Source organism: Electrophorus electricus, chromosome 11 (genome assembly GCF_013358815.1).
Source record: "Electrophorus electricus isolate fEleEle1 chromosome 11, fEleEle1.pri, whole genome shotgun sequence".
Taxonomy (NCBI): domain Eukaryota; kingdom Metazoa; phylum Chordata; class Actinopteri; order Gymnotiformes; family Gymnotidae; genus Electrophorus; species Electrophorus electricus.
The window spans coordinates 3,660,001-3,677,198 of record NC_049545.1 but is presented as its reverse complement, the minus strand read 5'-3'; the positions used below and the strand labels follow the sequence as shown (position 1 = coordinate 3,677,198).

General features: G+C 42.7%; 1 protein-coding gene across 5 annotated transcripts in view; it reads right to left on the bottom strand.

The window, feature by feature from the left end:
• Positions 1-1,991: 1,991 nt before the first annotated feature.
• ide (insulin-degrading enzyme) overlaps positions 1,992-17,198 on the bottom strand; it is a 28,401-nt gene continuing 13,194 nt past the window's right edge. For 2 of the 5 annotated variants that reach the window (XM_027014108.2, XM_027014114.2), the window contains exons 12-26: positions 16,826-16,928; positions 13,832-13,954; positions 13,557-13,639; positions 12,842-12,986; positions 10,285-10,395; positions 9,542-9,662; positions 7,090-7,181; positions 5,884-5,995; positions 5,311-5,349; positions 4,568-4,735; positions 4,113-4,385; positions 3,927-3,988; positions 3,515-3,587; positions 3,321-3,388; positions 1,992-3,200 (exon numbers count right to left, since the gene is read on the bottom strand). In XM_027014108.2, coding sequence (XP_026869909.2) covers positions 3,105-3,200; positions 3,321-3,388; positions 3,515-3,587; positions 3,927-3,988; positions 4,113-4,385; positions 4,568-4,735; positions 5,311-5,349; positions 5,884-5,995; positions 7,090-7,181; positions 9,542-9,662; positions 10,285-10,395; positions 12,842-12,986; positions 13,557-13,639; positions 13,832-13,954; positions 16,826-16,928 — 1,669 coding nt within the window. In that variant the 3' untranslated portion in view covers positions 1,992-3,104. Of the gene's footprint in view, positions 3,201-3,320; positions 3,389-3,514; positions 3,588-3,926; positions 3,989-4,112; positions 4,386-4,567; positions 4,736-5,310; positions 5,350-5,883; positions 5,996-7,089; positions 7,182-9,541; positions 9,663-10,284; positions 10,396-12,148; positions 12,294-12,841; positions 12,987-13,556; positions 13,640-13,831; positions 13,955-16,825; positions 16,929-17,198 lie in introns of all 5 variants that reach the window. The other 3 variants (XM_027014109.2, XM_027014110.2, XM_027014111.2) reach the window with 3 other exon arrangements.

The following is a 17,198-nucleotide window of genomic DNA, read 5'->3' as shown; positions in this document are numbered from 1 at the left end:
GATTTGTCTTATGTACTTTGTTTTAAAGTACTTTTGTTTATGTAGGCCCTTAGGATGCAATGCAGTTGCATTAACTCTCACTCATAAGCCTATAGTACAACACTGGAGCATTTTAAAAAAGTTGAGTAATCCTTTCATGCTTGTCTATTGCTCAACATCTGTTCCGTCCGCGGGTTCAATACGACCTTTGTGGCTAATGGTGTTTTCGGGTATTGACACATAATGAAATGCCTCAGCCCAGGTCCCCAAGCATGTAGAATAGCCTAAGAAAACCTCTGGTCTTTCAACAAGAAGAAACTCAGGGATAGTTTCATACCTTTTAATTATATTAAAAGAAAATCTCACAAAGCAGTGCCATTAATCCTAGATGCTTGAAATCTAGTAAGTCACTTTCAAATGATGATTGGTGTTGGTCACCTCTGACAGACCACTTTCTTCTTAGAATTTTAAACTGGATACATTTAGGGTTGGGAGGTTGAGCTCAAGCATTTACTGGCACCTTGCAAATACTGGTTAATTGAATGTAGCATTACAGCTAAGGATCATGCTTCCCTTTCAGATTCACATTGCAAGTCAGCTGCACTTCCTGATTCAACCCATGAAGTTATGTTTAGAAACCTGGTCTGTTAGCATGTAAAACAACATTTCTATTATGCTCCTCCATGGCTGACAAGCATAAGCAAAACACTTTACAAGAGACATTCCAGAGACAGCAACAGTTCCCATACAAATAAAGAGCTTAAATCGGCACATATCCTCAGATCAGTACATACGCTGCTGAATCTGAAGCAGCAGGAAAAGGCTAAAATAACACAATCCTGCAAGTCAGGGTGCACCAATGTGGATAAAAATAATGATAAAGTTGACGTGATTCAATTTATACCTCACAGTGGTTAAACATTGTAAAATGGTGAGTATGTTTATGAAGCTTCTGGTAACTAACTGCGCTCTCTCTCTTCTATAAACTTACAACTAATTGATAAACCATATTACTGCAGAGTTGACAACTACAACTTATGTTGACAGTAGACAATAACTGTTGCACTCTATAAAATGCAGCATTACAGTTTACTCAATAGGCCTGAGAACTTCCAGCAGATCAAAATAAAGCAGTTTCTTGCCATAGGAAAAATAGTGGATTGCAGTGGTTTGGCTTGGCAAGGCTAGTCAACACCTGAGATGAAATCACAAGAGTACCTGACTATGCTTAACACGTGCACCATGCACAGAATACCAACACCGATAAAACAGCTTGGAAATGCTCTGTAGTATCATGGGCCCGATTGAGACTTTACAGCACATGTAGGATCTTGCTCCAAAAGTGCTGGTGAACTACAGCAACTCCCCAATACAGATTAAGACACTGTCCATACAGCCTGTGATATTATTGCTTATGAAGTTGGGTGCATATTTTTGTCAATACATTACTTGCCCAGCAACACAAGTTATTTTCATTAAACCACATTGAAGAGCAACATGGTATATAGCATGTTCATTTCTGAGCCCCCGTAACCTTGAATTTAGAATATAAACAGCAGCATTGTAATGAAAGAAATCCATTGAGAGAAACTTTTTGGTGTGAAAGGCTCAGAGCCAAAACCATCGGTCACACGAAGCCAGAACTTTCGGCTAGTGACCAACCAACCTCCCATGCACAAACAAAATTAATCACATCCACACATACCCACAGAGAGGTGGGAAGTGGGCGGTTACAACGCTTCCGCTGCTAATAAGTATTAAGTGTTTGAAAAATTGTAAGAAAAGTAACAAAAAGAAAATGATATTTAAAAATTATTTATTTATCATAGTTCTCCTTCAACCTCAAAAAACAAACAAAAAAAACAAAACAAAACCAAAAAAAAAAAAAAAAACAAGTCATAATGGAGTCACCTTGAGCAGACCACTTTGCAACATCACCCTTAAAAAAAAAGCAATCTGATAAAAACCAACACCCATCAATTCTAAACCAGTTCTTCCAAAGCAACCCAACATTGAACTAGTACAAATAAAAAAAAGTCAGATTTTAAAAACCTGATTATTAATTAAAATGTTTTCTTAAGGCCAAAATGTTTAGTCAGTACAGAAATTTCCTACACAAGTGATACAGTTTTGGGTGAATGGGCTCAATAATTTCAACATTCTGGCAATTAAACACTTTTCTCTCTTTACCCAAAGTCAGATGTTTTCAGTAATGCCAATTGGTTTCCCCCCCCTGTACAAAGCCTGAACACTTGGGGAGAAGCTACATCGTGCTGCGGCGCCAACCTTTCTAGCTACTCCAATGTCACATGCCTACGCACTTGTAGTGTTATTGTACTCACCCCTGCATTCAGCTCAACATTTCATGCATAAACTATTGACTGATACGGTTCAAATGATCCTCTCTGAGAGGTTACAGGGAGAGAGCAAATCCATCAGCTAAGCGAGAGACTCTCTTGGTGGCTAACCTGGGAGCCATCAGCTAAGCGATATGTGCAGCTCAGACAAAGACAGATCAACAAAATGTTTATAAAAACAACTACAACCCAATTCATTATTTTTTTTCTCCCCATATGTAAATGTAATAAATAGAGTACAAAATGCATACCTCATAAGCTTTGAACAGAGATAGCAGCTCCTGAAGTTTAGCGATCCTTATTTTAATCTATGTAGCTCTGACAGACTTCAAAACTGCACATGAATAAGAAATGATATCAGTGCATTTTCTAGGGTCTGGGTAAGTTAAAAAAAAAAAAGGATTGATTGCCAAAATGTTGACTGCCTTCAACAAGCACAAGTAAAGAAAAATCTCTCCAGCATATCTGAAATGAAAGATTTAACCTTCTATTGACCAAACACTCAAAAGTGGTCAACACTCAAAACCTGCATGAAATATTCCTGATTAAAGGAAATGATCATTTTTGAATATTCTAAAACAGTCTTCACAATGTGTTTAACAGGTGACATCCTAACCTAAGTGAGTTTATGCAGCTCCTTAGTGACTGACCTAAAATGTAGAGCACAGCTAACATGGTACAGCACCACCGGTATGACTCTGCTGGATCTCTCATATACACCCCCCCCCCGCACACTCTTATTGAGAAGATGGTGTTACTAATGCCAGGTCACAGTTTGGCAGCCATGAAGTTGATGTGAGGTTTTGCAAGTGGGAAGAGGGGCAGACTCCTCTTAAACTCGGTCATGTCCTGGATAAGCACTGGCTACACACACACACACATACATACACACACTTTAGCCAATTTCCATACAAGTTTCAAACATACACAAAACTTTTAACACATGAAAATATATGTGAAATGCAGGCCAGTCAGGCACGTTACCTGAGGCAGGGAAGGGGCAGGGGCCAGATTGACATCGTTCTGAGCGGGGAATTCACCCACCACTGGGCCTGAAACACAAGCATTACAGCACTGGCAAATTTACCGTAGTAATGGATCTCCTTACTAATCTACGCAGGCATGTGATCATTAATCTCCCTCTCTCCTCCCAAACACTCAAACTCTGAAACACTTACAGGAGTCCATCTCCCGAGACAGGACATGCACGGACACCTTGTGCCTCTTAGGAGCATCTATAGCCAACCCATCCTACAGAGGAGATGGAAACACGAGGAACAGAAAGCAAGATTTACGACAGTCCTAACATATTCTACCCTGTTGCACTCTCCGATGTAAATGAATGAAATATCACGGAAGAGGAAAGCCAGCTTCACCTCTAGGCAAGAATATAATGGGTTCCAGAATGGTTTCTCCCCCCCCGAGACGCACAAGGCAACGGGAGCTAAGTGAGGAGGGCGGAAGCGGCTCTCTCATCAGTGAAATGCTACCTGTGCTCACCACAAGGCTTCCAGAACACAGCAATGCTGCTTTTTAAAGTGTAGACTATCTGTTTCTGCTGCTACTTAAATCAGGAGCTGAGGCACTTACCCTGAAGAACTGCATGATGTTGTCCTTCGTTAAAGTCTTTAGGTAGGCGACCTCAATGTTGTCTGTTGGGGTAGATGTCAGGTTAAGCCTGGGGACTGACTGGGTGTAATATCATCACTTTAATCACAACTCCAGCACTGAGAAATTCATTAACCCATTCCTAGTTCCCTTAAAACAAGCCCTCACCTCTGTCAAAGTTGTACTGCTGGGAGATGATCTCGCCCCAGTACTTGGCGCACTCGGCTGCTAGCTTCTTGGGCTTGTCCAGACGGCGGATGGCCAGGGCCTGGATGTGTTTCTGGAAGGCCTCCTCGACCATGTCCTGCACGGTCTTCTCCATGGTCTTGAGGAAGGCCTCGACCCGCGCCTCCAGGTAGTGGGGCGCTTTCTCGGACTGGATGATGAAGCGAAGGCCTTGCACCCCGTTGGCCCGGCGGGGTCCGCTGAACACAATGTAGCCTGGGCAGAGGGGACAGGTGGAGGGGTACGCTCAGCTGTGGACGACTGCTGGACAGGCCAGGCTATGCTGCTCCCATGGTATGCTACGATGAAGAGTGCAATACTTGTGCGTGTTTGCATGCATAGACAGTGGGAGTGCGTGTGCTGTGTTTAAGTGTGGTGTGTGTGTGCATGGTGCAAACCCAGCTGCTCCTTGGTGCGCAGTGTGTTGAAACAAGGCTCGGATATGATCTGGCAGAAGAGTTCCAAGAGCATGTTGTCGTGGGTGCTCTGCATGTCGGTCTGGTAGTAGATCTCTATGCCACAGTTATTATGCACCTCATTCCTCTGCTGGTACACATACCAGCCACCTGATAACCACAGAGAACTGGACTTAGACACGGGAGCCGTGACACACACAGACACAAACACACACACACACAGAGCACGGACCTTTGATAAACCTTTGACATTCACATGAATTAAGTTTTAAGTAAGTGCAACAAAAAATCTGCATTGAAGGATCTGGGCTAATATAAAGCTAAAATGAGAAATTCACTAAGCTTTTCTATTTCTAACACTGGCAAGTGGTCAAGTTTCAGAAGAGCCCGACTGTGCTGTGCTATCGAGCTCCTACACAGCATCACTTTTGAGCTATATGCAGCAAAACATTCAGCTCACAGCTTATGCTTGTAAGACAGAGTTTGTGTGTGAGCCTGAGCCATGAGGAGCTGGGTTAGTGCTGGTGCCAACCACAGCATGGAGCTGATACAGAGGGCAGCAGCCCCAAGCCCTTCCCTCGGCAACAAACACCAAGATAATCCGCGTTAGCTGTGGAGCCACTAGCCCGCCCCACTGCATGGTCAGTGTCAAACACATAGCCAGCATGCTCCACTACATAAATAGGTGAATAAGACAAATTAATACTGAACTGGGATTCAAATACCAACAAACATCCATGCTGAATATTTCAATCGCTGAGGCCCTGGGGAGAAATTTTAAACAGCCATCAGTAATGTTATGCATTTATCAATTTTAAATGTAAAATATATCATTGAACCATTTCTTTGTTTCTGTGTCCACACTATTGGTAATGGCAACCTGCTTTTCCTTTCAGAATGAAGCACCACAATAACAAGGGGCTGGAACCTTTTTAGGTGTGACTGTGTGCGTGCAAGCGAGGAAGGGAAATACAGAGGAGTGCATATAGTTCTGAAGAGTGATGGCCCCCTTGCTGGGGTAACTATTTATTTTTTTTTACCCCTTAAAGTCTGGTACACAGCTGTGTGTGTATATCTTTTACAGTGGTCCTGCAGGGAGGATATATGAGGAGCATTTGTGACATTTGGAGAGAGAGAGAGAGAGAGAGAGAGAGAGAGAGAGAGAGAGAGAGAGAGAGAGAGAGAGAGAGAGAGAGAGAGAGAGAGAGAGAGAGAGAGAGAGAGAGAGAGAGAGAGAGAGAGAGAGAGAGAGAGAGAGAGAGAGAGAGAACAAGCGAGACAGACAGACACTCACTCACCATCCGGTACTTGTACCTCCCTGTAGCGAATCAGCTGGCTTGGGAGGAGGGGCTTGGTGTGAGCGTGCTCAATTAATGTGTCTTCCACCATTTGCATCATACTGAGAGCAGACTACACAGAGAGAGAAAACAAAGAGATATAGATGGATATACATGTTCCCATCATGTGATAGCCACTTCCAGCAGCATAACGTGCCAATGTCACAAAGTTCACCTCAAACCGGTTTCTTGAAAATGACAAATGAGTTCACTGCACTAAAATGCCCTCCACAGTCACCAGATTTCAATCCAATAGCACACCTTTGGTATGTGATGGAACAGGAGATTCACATCACAAAATGTGCAGCCAACAAGTCTACAGCAACTGCACGATACCATCATGTCAATATGGCCCGAACGCTCTGAGGAATGCTTCTAGCACCCTGTTGAACCTTCGCCACAAGTAATTAAGAACAGTTCTATGGCAAAGGCGGGGTCCAACCCGGTATTAGCAATGTGTACTTAATAAAGTGGCTGGTGAGCGTATATTTTTATATACAACATAAAAGAGAAATTCACAAGCTGTTCTTTATGGATATTCATATATTCTGTTGTAACTGATGACACATACAGGACAGCCTGTACAATATGGTGTCAAATATTTTAAATGCCCTTTCTCTTGTTCCCAGTTTAAGATCCATCAGAACTTTGGATAGTATATACACATATATAGACCTATGAAAAACACTATGAATACTAAATATAGTATAATACTTAAATACTAACACTACAGTTGTTGAATGTACTTTCAATTCAGCCACCAACACACATCCCCCTGTGCGCACATATCCCTCCACTGATGTATATATGCATGCACACACATGCACACACTCCTAGCTGGGTTCAGATAAGAAGTGATTTCATCAGCAGATCCAACGAGGCTGAGAGATGATGTCGGCTCAGCTAACAGCTAGAGGACAGAACAGCGTTCCAGCAGGACGGCTCCGCTTTCACTTATTTATGTGGATCAGGGGGTGAAAGCGTGTCAGCCAAATACCAGGGGACCTTCTGCAAAGCACAGAAAACGCTGTCTCACACTACTTCTTGCTTACGCTGTAATGCTGACTTTTTCTGTCTCCGGCACACGCACGCACCACCCTTCCCCACACGTACACCCAAACTCCATAGAAATTAACCTTCAATCACCTTTAAATGCTTCAAACAAACCTGTTTGGTGATGTTGCCATGAAGCAGGGCTTCAATGTGTAACCGTGACAACAGCTGAGGTATGAAGGCCTTGAGGCGGGGCAGAGTGACATCTGAAAATGATTCAGACACACAATTCACAATCATTATCAAGGTAAAGCAGCGATCCAGGCCAATAACCCCCCCCCCGCTGCTCCCTCACGCATGTAAGCACCAAGTCGCATGAAACGGCCACTCTAAATTCATGGTGCGTCTGACCCAGATTCAGAGAGCACAGACGGTCGGGAAGCAGGGGATGATCAACAGGACAGACGAGGAGCACAACAAACGAGGAAAGAAGAAAAAGGTTGAGAGGAGCAGGGAGAGAGAGAGAGAGAGCGCGATATTAAAACAACCTAATGGCAAAAGTGAGACCCCAGACGGACATGCCAAGATTAGAACCAACAGAGGCAGACAGATGGAGAACGCTTCTGGTGCTGGAAAAGGGGAGTAGTGGAGCAGAAGATGCTGCACATCTTCGCAGCGTTTGCAATCAAGCCAGCGAAATCGCATACCCAACCCGGACACAGGATATACATTTGACAGACGTGTTAAGCCCAACACACTGATATGCCCGACCTTAAAAGTATACTCCGAGGCGAAACCTCAAAACACTCTGTTCAGTATTTAGTGTTCAGAGTGCTTAATAAAGGCTTCTGGATGTTTGACAAACCCTTGCTCTTAGTGATACAGATGGAGACATAAGAGGTCATTGGGGGGTATTTTTTTTTAGATTTCCTGGAGTCTGGAATCTTTAAACCATATCACCTTGGTATAGCACACAGTCATCAAAAGGTTTGCCTGCGAGCAGCATGTGTACCTTCTCCCAAAAAAGCATTCTTAGGTCTTTGTTTATGGTTTGGTTAAGCTCATTTTCATACAGTTATGATTAAGAGATTGTCGGTCACACTAGTAGGTATCAATATTTGATCTCAAGTTAAACTAAATGTACAGTTAAATAAGTTCTGTTCTATTAAGTAAAGCAATGGATATTCCACATTACAATCATTTATTTAAAAAAAGAAAATACAAAATATTCCATTCTCCTTTGGCACTCTCTGGTATGAAAGTGATTTTTCAGTCAATTCTATGACTGCATGCTGGCCAGGAAAATAACCCCAAACCTCGACATTTCTAGACATTTGTGTGCGCTTTTGTTTGGTACTGTGGCCAGTCAACTCTAGCTCTGTCCCATCTGTTCATAGCACATCGTTCCAGGTCCTGGTCCTTGCCTAGACATTCAACAGCAAACTTCTTGCTGTGACGTTCGTTTTAGACTGGAATGGCTTCTCCCTGCTGTATCTCCTATGTAGGTCAGATTTGTCCAGTCTCTTCCTACCGGCAGACGCGTGCACCTTGATAGCAACAGCCGCACGAGCTACCTGCAGGTCCCCTGATGAAGTTTTGCAGATGTCTTAAAAATATGCAGAGGTGGCCTGGCCAGGCCAAGTTGGCATGGCTTCTGATTTATCCAGTAGTGGGTGATCTTCCAGACAGAGGAATAATTCATTTCCTGCGTTTTGGAAATCTTAAACCTCGCCCCAGAAACACACATCTAAAGCCGTCTTTCTGAAGACCTCAGAGAGATCCAGTGATCTAGGCACGATAATCACTCACTCCAATAACATGGCAAACAAAATAAACCTTTATTTATTAGCATTATTTAAAGGTAGGCCAGATATCACTATGTCCAATTACTGTAGAAGCCTACATTTGTCATGGGAGGAAAAGTTGCATTATGTGCAATTCCAAGAATGGTATTTAGACTTTATTTTGTCCATACTCAACAAAATACTTTGGGCAAATATCAAAACTACTAAAACCTAGACTAATCTGAACAAAAGAGCCTTATCAGGAGAAAAGGACCGTATATTGCCTGTGGCCACTTTATAGAGTCAAGTCATTTTCAAGCCCTTAAATGTACTGGTACAGAAACAGTCAACACTTGGCAGAAAAGGTGGGGACATCAAGACGACTTTAAAACGAGAAGATTTTTGGATTCTAGACAGCATGGCACCAACAGGAATGAATTATACATTTAACCTCATATTTTTGGCACCAGATAATTAGGAATTAGCCTCTTTTCCCTCTCCCTCTCTTTACAGCTTTTCCCTGGAGAATGTGAACATTTATGCATACATCTGAACAGGCTGTATTTCTCGTGTTGATCTGTTCATCTGAGTCTTTGTTAGTATTCGTTTTGACTGTGTGAGTATTTTTAGCGACACATGTACTCACCAATTTTGAATGCCGCTGAGAATGCCATGAGACGAAAACATGTCGAAACTTATAAATAAGTCACTGGTTTAAGCAGCAACATCTGCTAGCTTATTAGTTTGTTAAGAGCAGGCACCATGCTTTTTTTAAACTGTGTACGTACTTCACGTGACAGTATGTGTGCAAGCACAGGAGTGAGTGTGTTTGCATGTCTCACCATCCAGTGCTTCCTTCAGCTCATCTTTGGTCCAGGCTACCTCAGTCATGAGCAGACGCAGGTAGTACATAGCATGCTGGTGAGGCTGCTCCGCACGGAAATTATTCAGAGATCTCATATACTGGAGTCAGACCAAGCAAGAAATATAGTCAGCACTGTAAAACCTCCTCTGGACAAAGGAATGTATTCAATTTCTTCTCAAAGAGAGGTAGACAGCTAGCCCAGAGAGCCCCAGAACATGCAGGCTTCCTGTCCTACACAAACATTTCCTTCTGTTCAGTGAAATAATCAAGAACCTTCAAATACAAAACCCTGATTATATCTTAAACTATATGAGCCTGAGTGTTCATTACAAAATCCAATTTGATATAAATTAGAATCAACTTAATGTATGCATTGGTGTGGCACTTTCGAAACCTGGATCAGGATTAAATCTAAACTGTGCAGGATCTTCTTTCAATTAAAAGCACTGAGTTTGCAGCTTTACCACAGTAATCCTAGATTTATTGAGTGCTCTCTGAATGCTGAGTCAGCTACAATATTCCAACACTAAAGGCGAGGTTCTTGGGTGTGTGTGAGGACATTTCGGAAGAAAAGTTCATAATTCAATACCAGCCCAACCTAGTCTGCCCTGAAATAGAGCCAAGTGAGGTGGAGTTGTGTGGGACAGGTGGCCGAGCTGCAGCCGTGCGGTGTGCCGCCGATGCCAGCCCCACGTCCGTGTGGATGTACATGCTACTCACCGCCTCCTTGATGATGTCAAAGCGTTTCTCATCAATCTCGAACGTGGCCATTTTCTCAATGATCTTCTTGAGCAGGATGTGCTGTTTGTCATTATAGCCCTTTACTGAGAGCTGCGAGAGAGAGTGTTATTGAGTCAGCACAGAAGGGCAAAGTCAAGCGTGTGAGCGCTCGTGTATGCAGGTGAGCTCAGGATGGACAGACCTCAGCTGGGCCCTAAAGGATGACGCTGCAACTGCAGATATGAAACTAGCAGGAAATGCTGCCAGCCCCAACAACCAACCCCACCTCGCATTCTGGCAGCTTGGAGAAAATAATCACTGTATTCAGCCCCAAGAGATGCCTTCCTCCAAAACATACACACACACACACACAGCTGAGAAGTGTGCATAAGGTTAACTGAATAGGCCTTAGCCAACTTCTGGGGAAGAGAGAGAATCCTTTTTTCATACACCACCACCAATATAATGAATATTTAGCACAGCCAAAAGAGACAGTTCAATGAAATCTCAGGATACTTGTTGAGAGCTTCCAAACATCACTAATAATAACTGAACAAACCCTCAGCACCTCACGCAGCACATGCCACTCACACCACCCCTCTGCATTCTCGCTGAGCGTGCTCAGTAGCTCCCAGGACAGCCATTCACTTCTTTCCCTTGACCAGAGTCTCTTCAGCTTAGTACAGAAAGAGGGCGAAGTGTAATTGTAAAGAAGTCTTGATTTTCAGATAAAATGCACCATAAAACAAATACCCCATTACCTTTCATTTAGAATTGTGAACCTACAATAAAATTGACAATCAAATGTGATCTGGAGTACAGTGATTGCAGCCTTCTGTCCATCCTGCCATTTTTGTTTAATCGCGAACTAGGCACAGAATGATCAACACGTGACCGCCTTGAAGCAGGAACAAATCAAACGGCTTAAAATCAATAAGCAACCAGAAAGAGTCACCTGGAAATTCTCTTAACCCCAGAATACTCATTCATGAGCGCACCCTCAAAAATCTGTCAACACAAACTCTGAAATGGGTCTATTCAGGTGTTCAGAGCAGATCATGTCAGTACAAGAACATAATTACCATTTTAGTTATACCCACTAAGCTGTAACAACTGATCTCTATCCCTGAGCTTCTGTAAACACTAGAGCACAAGCTAAATATTAAACCTAATTACAACAAAATATTAAATCTAATTACAGACTTCAAATAGAGTTCATTCAGGCTTTATTCACGTACCTTATTTCCAACACAATGCATATCCTGCATTTATAGGACAATGTTTAAAAACCTAAGAAACCAGATTAACATGTGTACTAAATGTTCCTGTGCAAAATCCTTCTGTACAGATGAAAGGTCAATACACTTTAGTGAATAGTGTGCAACAGTAGCTTCAAAACGGCTGCAGCTCCTGTAAACGAGCATTTTCTTGAGCGGCTCTGCTTGTGTTACACTCATGAGTGTGTATCTATGAAATGAAAATCTGTCACCGCAAACTCTGAAATGAAGGTAAACATGGTCTATTCAGAGCAGCAATGCCCGAGCCCTGTTTGTGAAGGGCAGTGCCTGCAAGTCACTTTCACCCGCTGACCTCTGCAACAACGTGACCGACTACAACAACAAGGCACGCTAGCGGAGCTACGGTACACTGCAGCGGTCCTCGAGCTGGGCTGGGAAGAAGCACCTAGCTTGTACGGGCAGTTTCACGCTTCACCCATCATGCTGACTGAGACGCGAGACGTAGGCAGAAAAGTTGGAAAACGCGTCAGTTCAGCACACGCTCAAGCCTCATGCTTCCCGCCCCTGCACCCTGCCCCTCCTTCCACACAGGAAGGGGGAACGGCTAATTAAGGCACCATACTTACAAGGATGGCATTCATTCCTGAGGCTGTGCCATAGCCCAGCCCTGCCAGTCGGGCTGCATATGTATACTCTTTTAAATCATCCTTCAACAACCTGAGAAACAGGTAGGTCATGTTGCAGTGGAGGGGGTCAGCATATAGGTAGCGACTAACAAAGAAACAGAACAAAAACAGAGGCATGTTTGTTGAGAAAAGTGGACTTGACATCCAAAATAGACAACATGGAGAACAGATGAACAGATGGAAAAACAAAACAAAACAAAACAAAAAACCCCAGAGAGAGAGAGTGGGTGAGTGAGTGTGAGGAGATTTAAAAGAGTATGTATATGCAGCCTGAATACTGGCAAGGCCAACGAGGGCAGCAACTACCATCTACCTACAAGTCTACTCCTAACCAACAGCTACTGTAGACAGCAACGACACAATGGAAGGAGGTCTTGCTTTAGAAGCATCCCATAAAAGCACCAAAAAAACAACAACTTTGCTTTCTTTATTTGTATGCGATCCCGTGAGTTAACAAATTCAAGTATGACTTTATCCGTAATTAAATGACACACATTCAGACTCTAAAGACTTTCAGATCAACTCTGTCTGAGGTGAGGAAGAAGGCTTTGGAATTTAGCGACAAGGGGAACCGAGTGCGGAGGTCATGGGGTGGGATGATGCAACAACGATGAGGATTATTTGGATACTTACATACATCCCATAGATGGTATTTTGGAGATCATAGTTCAAGCCAGCTAGCTCGGCTGCATATGCATACTCGTTGAGGGAGTCCTTGAGCAGCTCAAGGTACAAATAGGCCATGTTACAATGCAGCGGGTCCACGTAAGCAAAGGGGCTGGGGAGATAATCAACCCAAACATATTAGTGGGCTACAACCAATATCTGCAAGTGGCTTAGTGAAAATCCCTGATATATTCATTTTGCAAGAACTTTCTTCATTCCATCATATGCAAAGAAATTTTAGCCACCACAGGGTAACGGCGGTGCAGGAGGATAGCTAAAGGGAAATAAGGACTTCAGGGAAGCATTGCACCACATTCAAAGAGAGCAAACCACACAAAATGACATTTGAAAACATTACAAAATTCCAAAACGGCTCATCATAGAAACATACAAGCTCATAAAAGAAATACAAAAGCTTAATTGTGTAGTGGATGGCTCTCTCCATCACGGGGCATTAACTGGACCATTTTAACGTCACGTACCTAGAACACGTCAACGGCACTGATTTTCTCTCTGACTGAAAATGTTACTTTTATCCATGCATCAGATTAGCAACATGTGGGGCAAGCCATAAAAGCAAAGGATTCTAGTAAAACACAACATTCCCAATAACACCTGCTAATGACAACAGTGGTAGCTGAGATACAGCCCAGATGAAGAGAGATCCATTCTGAGTGCTTACCTGAAGAACTCAAAGTTCAGGCAGGCCTTGGGCAGGAAGTATTTGTCATCCTGCTTGAACCACACTTTACTCATCGCTGTGTCCTACAGAAAGAACAAGTGCAAACCTTTAAAAGTCACCTAAAAACAGTAACTGTGTAGTAAGAGGGGCTTTCTGCCATCAGTCACATGAACAGAGCTGAGATCACTTCAGTCATGCTGGCCAAACAAGTGCTCAGACATGTCAAAATAAACCCCAAAATACTTTGCAAACCACAATTCATTTAGAAAAGGTACCTTGATCAAACTGGGGTAGGCCGGGGCATCCTTCTCAAGAGGATATATCTCAAAGTTGGTGGGGATAAACTCATTTTTCATGGGTAGCTTGAACTTGCCGTTCAGGTCAGCATTTTGCCATTTCTGAAACAAAGTTTAACTCGGCGATTCAAATGAAACAAAATCAGACAAAAATTCTACTAGTTTTCATGTTGAATATTCTAGTCTTCGTGTTGATTTTCAATAAAATCTCAGCTGCACAGGTAATTTCGGGATGTAGTCAACAGAGAAGGTGCTAAAAGGTGCCATCACATGCTACAGTGCTTCACTCAGACATCACATATAAGCAGCAAACAAGGTTTTACAAGTTGTATGCCCATACCAGACATTTTTGTCTGCCAACACAAAACCAATTTCCCCATCTCGTCAATGACAATTCTCTAGCCAAAACCATGTACTTTTAAAAAAAATCATAACATAAAACTAAAGTTTTGCACAGACACTCAAATGTATTGTAATGCCAGCCACAAGAGAGGGTGTATAATGGAGGTATTCAGTAAAATAAATTATTGAGGTCCAGCTAAAATCTATTCCCAGCAAAGATCCAAACCTCAAAGTCCAAATTATAACCACCAACTACATCCATCAAATATACATTATGAACCTGTATAGCATTGCATAGTAAAAAAAAAAAGCAATCTTTAACATAAATAAAAGTAATCATAGCTTAATGAATGCAAGACCTACATGTCAAGTAAAAATAAATCAAGATAGACAAGATTCTATTTTAGAAAAGGTGCAATTAGTACCTTGAACAATCCCTTCTCTCCATTTTTTTCCAACTCCCTTTCTTAGTGAGATAAATGGGCATGTGACTGCTCTGCCAGAAGTTAGATGCTTGGCTGCTGATGGAATTCACAAGCACATGTAGGTGCTCAGAGGAGTGCCTGGAACAGTACAGTTGTCTTTGACCAACTTGCAGCTGAGAGTCAGCTTTCTCCACTGTGAGCATCAAAGTGTGTACTGCTATTTTAGTTAGACCTGGGAACAGTCTGAAGCCAGAAAGTAGCAGGTTCAGTTACTTCAAAATGCTCTCTTAATGAAACATCGGTCTGCAGATTGGTGAACAAGCTGTAGAAATCCAGCATGTTCCCACCTCTGACTTTTCTGAAGAGGAGAGGATTCTGCATTCAGGGGAGAAGCTGCTACCCAAGACTGATGTTGTCAAGCCTTTAAATGAAGTTTCTAAACAAGTGGGTTATGAAGTCAACCTACGGAGAAACATCTTTCATTTCGAATCTGTTCCTGCACTTTTGGGAACTTTGCACACTTCTTAAAAGATCTTTGAAAAACACCCAGCTTACACTGGAAGGAGCAAATGGTGGTCATCAAAATCACAAATTAAAATCATTCTGGCCCCGCAGCTTTAAACAGAGCTTATTAAAGTGTGATGTGGTGTCAACCAAAAGTGCAACCATATCTATTTTATGCTTATCCTGCCAAAAACACAAATAAATGGAGAAAATGGTGTTGCTTTCTGACTCTGCTCCAAGAAAGCTGCAAGTCCTTTTCGAATGTCCCATAAACGTCCCAATGCGTTGCCTTTGCTCAGCCATCTTACACTGTTGTGCAGTAGCAGGTCATTGGTGTTTGCCTCAGCATCTTTCAAGAACTCCCTCAGCAGGCAATGCTGAGGGGATGTGGATGCCCTAAAGTTGAGGAGTTTCTTCATTGTGTTTACTTCATTACTTCAGCAAATTCTTCTGACAGAATGGCATAAAAAACTGCCTGATGGATGATGCAGTGATAAGCTATGAGATCAGGGTTGTCCTATTTCATCCATTCTGTAGGTCCACTTCTCATATCCTACCATGGCAGGGGCACCATCTGTGGTGACCCAGACCACCTGTTTCAGAGCTATACACCCACCCACCCACCCCCCGGTGTTATACCTGTGATCAGGTGTGACCTATATAATATAGCAATGCCATTTTTAGATTCGACGCTTATTGCAACTAGTGCGTACTAGTGTCAGATAGCTCCGTCATACTGGGTCACGTGTCTCATTTTGGTTATTTTGCACGGCCTCGGCATGGACTTCATTGGATAGGTTTGCACAAAAGATTTGTGCTTCATCTCAGAATGGTGCTTCAAAATGTCACCTACGGGATAATTAATGCTTTCAGAATATGTAAGCCACATTGGTATAGAACCGACTGTCAGAAGAACGAACATAAATTGGTTTGTCCCTTCAATATTAGCTGTTCAGTTCCCCGCACATCTGCCCTCCTTATTTTGAAGCAAGCCATATTGTCATCAGACTCACGTCCCTTTAACTTTCTCTAGCAAACTGGCCACACAGGGCAAACAAGTTATTTTATTGGCTGTATTAACTGGATTGGCTGTTGTCTATTGCTATGACTGATTAGTTTTGGGGTGGGGTGGGGGGCAGGTGACAACACCCAATGAATGCTATTTATCCTCATTAATTTACCAGAAAATTGGTCACGGATCTGTCGCTTGGACCAGATTTGGAAAAAGGTCTGCCATTTACTGATGCCTGCTGCATAGTAATTCAGTAAATGGATTGTGCAAGTCTGTTCCTAGAATGAGTTTTTCATATTTTAGTCCTGCAATCACTGAAGTTTTCCCTCATTACATGATTGCTGCTTGTAACCATGAGTTAAATCTCAGGTGCATTAGGCTAGTGAAATCATCCAGTTCATAAAATATTTAGATTCTGGAAACTGCACTAAATGTTTACCAACAACCCCAAATCCAGCTACACTGGTACAGTCAGAACAATGAGAGATGGCTGAATACATCTTACAGTTATAGTTCATTCAGTGCTATAAAGCTGCTTTGTAAATATGTCCATTGTAAAAAGGTCAAAATGTAACAAAACTGACCTGACAGTTCTTATGGCTCAGATGAAGCTAGTAACATAGCATCAAAAAGAACCACAGCAGGCAGTTTGACTGACCCACCTCGTAAATGAGTGAAAGTTGCACTCACCTTGATGACCTCATCGGAGATGGATTCCTGTTTGTACTGTGTTCCGTACCACTCTTCCGTCTTGTTCGTCTGTCCTTCAAAAGACTTGGAGACGACGGCAACCCTGGAGAGGAACAGGAATAGACCAGCGTCAATACCTCTAGTACAATCCACTCTCAGGGCACTCTCAGTTTACAGACACCGACACTTCCCATCTCCCAGAGCCTCCCAGGGGGAGCCGGACAGCAGAACTCTGCTTTTAGAAAGTCTGCTCTATAGTAAGTGGCTTTCAGAGTCAGGATGATTGCATTATATGTGGAAAGCTTGAGTTCCCAACAAACCCTTAATCTGGCACACAAGGACAGGGATCGATGTTCTATATCTGGACAGAAAT